This window comes from Bactrocera latifrons, unplaced genomic scaffold, assembly GCF_001853355.1.
Source record: "Bactrocera latifrons isolate USDA-ARS-PBARC rearing strain unplaced genomic scaffold, ASM185335v1 scaffold_207, whole genome shotgun sequence".
NCBI lineage: Eukaryota > Metazoa > Arthropoda > Insecta > Diptera > Tephritidae > Bactrocera > Bactrocera latifrons.
Window position 1 is genome coordinate 423,307 of NW_017535597.1, and position 5,541 is coordinate 428,847.

The following is a 5,541-nucleotide window of genomic DNA, read 5'->3' on the forward strand; positions in this document are numbered from 1 at the left end:
TACATAAAATAATATTTTTAAAGTTTTTAAATTTATTTTGATTTTAATTATATATTTTTGTTTTTTGAGTTTATTGTGTTTGCTGTCCAAAAATATATTTTCCTCAACCCAAAATTTTCTCATTATCATACCGTTACTTCCAACAATTGACCAAATTTGTACAAAAGCTTTACGGCTTGTTTTATGTAAATATGATTATAGTATATGTAAAGGTGCTTCTTTAATATACAAAACTTATTTACATATATACGTATGTACATGCATATGAACACCGTTAGAGTCGGTGCAAAGTCAACAATGCGCCGTCGCCGCCATCACCATAATCGTTCAGGCAATTTCACGATACGCAGAATAGRCAAAATGAAACTTGTGGAATATTTATTTTTTTCTATGCTTACAACATGATTGTTGTTATTGTAATGTGTTCAGAAGGAGCTATGGACAAATGTGGGAGAGTAGGCAAGTTTGGGCTGCAGTTTATCAGCAACAATTGACTGCCATAGAAGCAAAGACAGGTGCTYGATTTTGTTGGTGTATGAATTGTGCGGTAAAAGGTATTCTGTAGGACATAGACTGCCACAAAAATAAATTTTTGTTGTTTAAAAATATTATGTATCATCTGCCAAAATTAACGGCACTTTTTTTAAGGCAACTAATTGTAAACTGATTTGAATAAAACTAGTTTGAATATAATTAGTTTTAAACTTGGTTGAATGTAACTAGTTGTAAACTAGTTCGAATATAACTGGTTATAAACTAGTTTGAATAAAACTAGTTCACAACTAGAAAAAATACAACCAGTCGCAAAAAAAAGTCTAACCAAACCAATTTACATTTTTTTTCACCTAGAAATAATTTAACAAACAGTAACAAAATTTAATTCACAATACAAAATCTCTACAGAGTCTCACTTAGTCCGCAGCGCGCATATAAAATGGGCGAAATGCCAAACGATAAAGACGCCATTGTTGTTTGCTTTATATCATTGCAACTGATGATTCGACAGCACGCTGCCTCACTGCCCCTGAYAACCACCCACAATCACCGCTAGCCCAACAACCACCCACACAACTTACGTACCAGACCATTTCACCCATCTCAGCCCACTTCTCTTGCTGCCTATGCTACAAGCACTCGATTAGGTTATGCTCCGTTGGACATCCCTTTGTCCGACACATCCCTTTATTTGTATAGGTGTTGAAGTGCCACACACACACGCAATTTCGCTGGGCGTTTGKCTCATAATAATGGCCACTCGAAACGGTTAACCAAGTGGTTGGTGTTAAAGAAAGCTTTTTATGACTGAAACTTGTGTCTGTCTACGCAAAGAAGCTCCACTCAAGCAGTCTTCACTAGCTTATTTTTAACTCAATTCAAGACGAATTTATTACGACGAAATAATAAGATGAGGCAATTGAAGAAGCTCATTGTAAAATTATGCTAACCTTAAAGCTCAAGAGCGGGCGCGAAAACGGCAGAGAATGAGAGTGAGAGAGAGAAAAGGAAATGTTGGAAATGCGWCAAGGCGATGATTGAATTCATAAAAAAAAAGTAAATAAATGGATTGAAAGATTGTGAAAAGCTAATATTTTAAGCCTAAGGCATAAAAGAGTGCAAGACAACAAAAAACAAAATATAGGCCGAAGGAGAGCGTTAACATTAGTTGGACTTAGCTAGTGATGAAACATCTAATTTAATGTTATACTTTTGGGTTAGGAGTAGCAAAAAAAAATTATAGAAAATGTTGAAGAAGGAAARAAGTTCGAAAAAAATGCATTGTAATAGAAAAAAAAAGAGTAAATAGGAGAAGAAAGCTACACAAAGGCGAAAAGCTGAGTTTGTAAGCTCTGGGGAATWGTGATTCTGCAACAAGGGATTATAGTAGGAAAAATCAAGCAAACATACAGACATTAGTATGTATAAACSACACAAAGCGTTGAACTATTGGCAGGCATAGAAGAAACTGGTATAAGAAAATTGAACTTCGAGATTTCGGAATTTTTACGCGAGGGATGTCAAAATCTTKTATAAGTATACCTAACATTTCTTAATTTTACGTTTATCACACAGAATAATTGTTTTAAGGAAATGTGTAATTTCGGGATTTCGGAGTTTTCGGGACGCAAACAAAGGAAACCCGAAAATTTTAACTTTTTTTAAATATAATTTTACATATTTTTTTTTAGAAAAATACGTTTTTTGAAAGTCGACATTTCGGGATTTTTGTAGCAAACAAATGGGATCCCGAAAATTTTCAAAATTTTTTAAAACACAATTTTAGATTTATTACACAGAAAGAAGGCTTTTTGTAGAAATTCGGAATTTCGGGATTTTTGATTTTCAAAAACGAGGGTCCCGAAAATATAAATTTGGATTTATTACGGGATTTTCGATATGCAAAAAATCAATGTAAAGAAATTGTTAAAAAAAATGTCTTTCCAATAATAAAAGTCTACGGTAACCCGATATTAATTTTCGAGATTCGAAACACTGTGTACATTACCGGCAAACTGTGCGAATTGCATTTGAAACTGCAGCTCAGCTGGAAAATATGTAGTGAAATACTTTGAATTTTCAACAAAGATTATTGGCAAACCAACAAAAATAGACTGTTACATGGTGCAAACACACRTACATACATACACACATGCAATTGTATGGGAAAGTACAATACACTAATCTTTTGAACAAAATTTACTGCCTTTTGACTCTTTGGGCGGCTAGYAGGATTTCAAAGTAAAGCATACCTTGCAAAATATTTCCATATATTCGTAAAGGYACGCGTATGTGTGTATTCGTGAACAAATACGTAAGTAACTGTGTCTGTGTGGCCTATTATGTTCGAAGCGCAGTTCATCAATGAACACGAAATTTCGTTAGGCACCACCAACTTTGCATACTTCCACACACATATTTGCATAAATATTTGAATATGAAATGTTTATTTTTTTTTTGCGCAGTGCCTGCTGGAGGGCGCTACAAACGTGTTTGTATCATTTATCAATGACACTTGGCATTTTCTAAGGAGCTGGTTGAAGAGTGCCAATTCTCATGTTTTTTTTTTGCCGCTGATTTGTGGTAATTTTGTAAATTATACGCTTCGTTTGATGTAAGAGAATAATATAATATCTATGCCAACGTTTTGAAAATAAATGCAAATGYGCCTAAAGATATGCAGCGAAAAGTTCTAAGGGTCTTAAAAATGTAAAATTTCGTGACTAAAGTGATCAGTTGATATTTGAAAATTAGAATTTTTTAAAATCAGTTAAGTTACTATGGATTATAAAACCAAAAGAGGCAACGCTGATGTTCTCTGCCGACCTGAGRAGTTTCACTTGGACCAAATAATAGTCCTCGTTTCTTCTTTACTTCTTTATTGGCGTATACACTGCTTACGCGGTTATAGCCTTTGTCTTCACCARTCTAGACTCTGCTCACAAGAAAAATTTTGTCCAAAAACTATAGTGACTAGACACATTTCCTCGTTTAAATATGATCTTCTTCGAGTTAATCTTCATATTAAAACTATCTTCGTGAATACAGCCGAGATTTGKTAATTTTTTAGTGTAACCCGTTAATATATAGATATTTGTCGTCTTATTTCATCCCCGAMGAAACAAAATTTCTGACAATGATAAGCTTTCCAATAAAATAACCTATTAAGTAAYCTATGACATCTTAGTCATGGCTAGTACTAAGCTTTGGGACTCAGAAGACAGCAATTAATTTTYTTACAAAGAACTATATGGTAACTGAGAAATTTGGTCTTTGAAATACTAAGGATTCTACTCTCAGGTTTCAACTTCATATTTAGGCACAGTCATAATATTTATCAACGAAAAAACAACGTTGAGGTTGAGATCTGTCATTSTCCAAAACTCTGCTGTTTCCACAACAGTAGAGTTTCTAGAACTTTAATGCCGTTCTTTCTCGGAAACTTATGTAGTACTGAATGTAGTGGCTCAGAAGACAGATATYAAACTTTTTACTACGAACTATTATATGTTAATTGAGAAATTTGGTCTCCAGAATAGGAAAGTTACTACTCCAAGGAATCAACACAACGTTTCGGCTCTGTTAGAATACATGGAAAAGAAATTTGAGGTTTTAATGGGGATTGAGGTTGAGGTCTGTCATTGTCAAAAGCTCTGATGTTTACACGACTTAATCAGACCTTGGACCGTCTTAACCAAATCCGAATTTGTGCCTAAAAAATTTGAGGTTTGAGAAGAGGTTAAGGTTGAGATYTGTCATTGTCTAAAGCTTTGATGTTTACAGGACAGTCGGGTATGCATAATCAGAGCTTCGACTGACTTAACTAAACCCTGAAATTATATTACATATTTGGGGATAGTTCTTTTTCTATATGGAAGATTGACAATAGGTAAGGTTAGGTCGGCTGYCATAACATTGTATACCTACTAGTTCTTGGTAATGCCCGATGGCACYGTACAATAAGTCAACGGATTTTGTGAACTTTAAAAACTACTTGATTTTTAATTTTAATACTTCGTRCAGTCCCTTGAACTGCGAAGCTCACATAACCTGTGTCCATTCCAACTTAATCTAGCCTAACTTGACAATACCTAACATGAACGTGAGTGATTGAGAGACAATTTCGGTTAAGGGTTAYGTTGAGAATACTACAGACAGAGGCCTTCGAACTGCGGTTTGTTCGACAAGTTGACGAAGGCTCAGTATGTTGTCTGAAAGCTTTGTAGTCCTCTCGGTTGAGTTGAGTCAGTAAGTAAAAAAAAAAAGCAATAAGGCAGTGGAAATCTTTTTAGGTGTCCATAGTCGACTTCGAATTAAGGTTATGTTGAGAATAATGGAAGTCACCAAGAGGCTTTCGAACTACGGTTCATTCGACAAGTTGACGAGGACTCTGTGTGTTTTCAGAAAGTTTCGTAAYAAAGACCTTTCGATCGAGTTTAGTTAGTAGGTAAAAAGGACAGTGGAATCTTATTCGGAGTCCATTCAAGCTCTATAGAGGTGTAAGTTCCTGTCGGCTGAGGTCAGCTAATAGATAAAAAAGGCTGCGGAAATCATATTATATTAGGAGTCCATTCGAACTCTAAAGAAGCAAAATTTTATGGAGACCGCATATTTTTTATACATTTTCGAAGAAATTATCGGTCCACTAATGTTAAAGTTCTCTATATTATTTCCCGAGAGTCTACCACTCTTAGAAAAATTATGTCAAATATATACACATATATTACCGTTATAAAATCGACACTTACCTGCACATAACCTCGTGTGTTAACAGTACACGACACATTTCCGGATTTTTATCTTGCCCTTCGTAAATAATCGCCTAGAAAAACAAAAGCAAAATACAAAAACATCACTAAATTAYGTTGTTTATAAAAGTAAGTTGTCATTAGCGTAATTATTTCAGCATAATTATGTACTACAAGCGACAAATACAACAACATACACCTACATACACAGGCAGTGGTGTTAGATGGAGTACAACTTTATTAGGAGACAAGTGAGGGAAAAAGATCAGCAAGCAAGTGTGAAGAGGGTGACACTGTG

The 5,541-nt window shown here is 34.7% G+C and overlaps 1 protein-coding gene across 6 annotated transcripts in view; it reads right to left on the bottom strand.

Moving 5' to 3' along the window:
- Positions 1–5,313, bottom strand: part of LOC108968247 (transcription factor collier) — a 43,939-nt gene extending 38,626 nt beyond the window's left edge. For all 6 annotated transcript variants that reach the window (XR_001993323.1, XR_001993320.1, XR_001993322.1 and 3 more), the window contains exon 1: positions 5,244–5,313. Coding sequence is in view for 2 of the 6 variants with exons in the window: in XM_018932160.1 (XP_018787705.1) it covers positions 5,244–5,281 (38 nt within the window). In the remaining 4 variants the exon portion in view is untranslated. The remainder of the gene's footprint in view (positions 1–5,243) is intronic.
- Between the last annotated feature and the right edge of the window lie 228 nt (positions 5,314–5,541).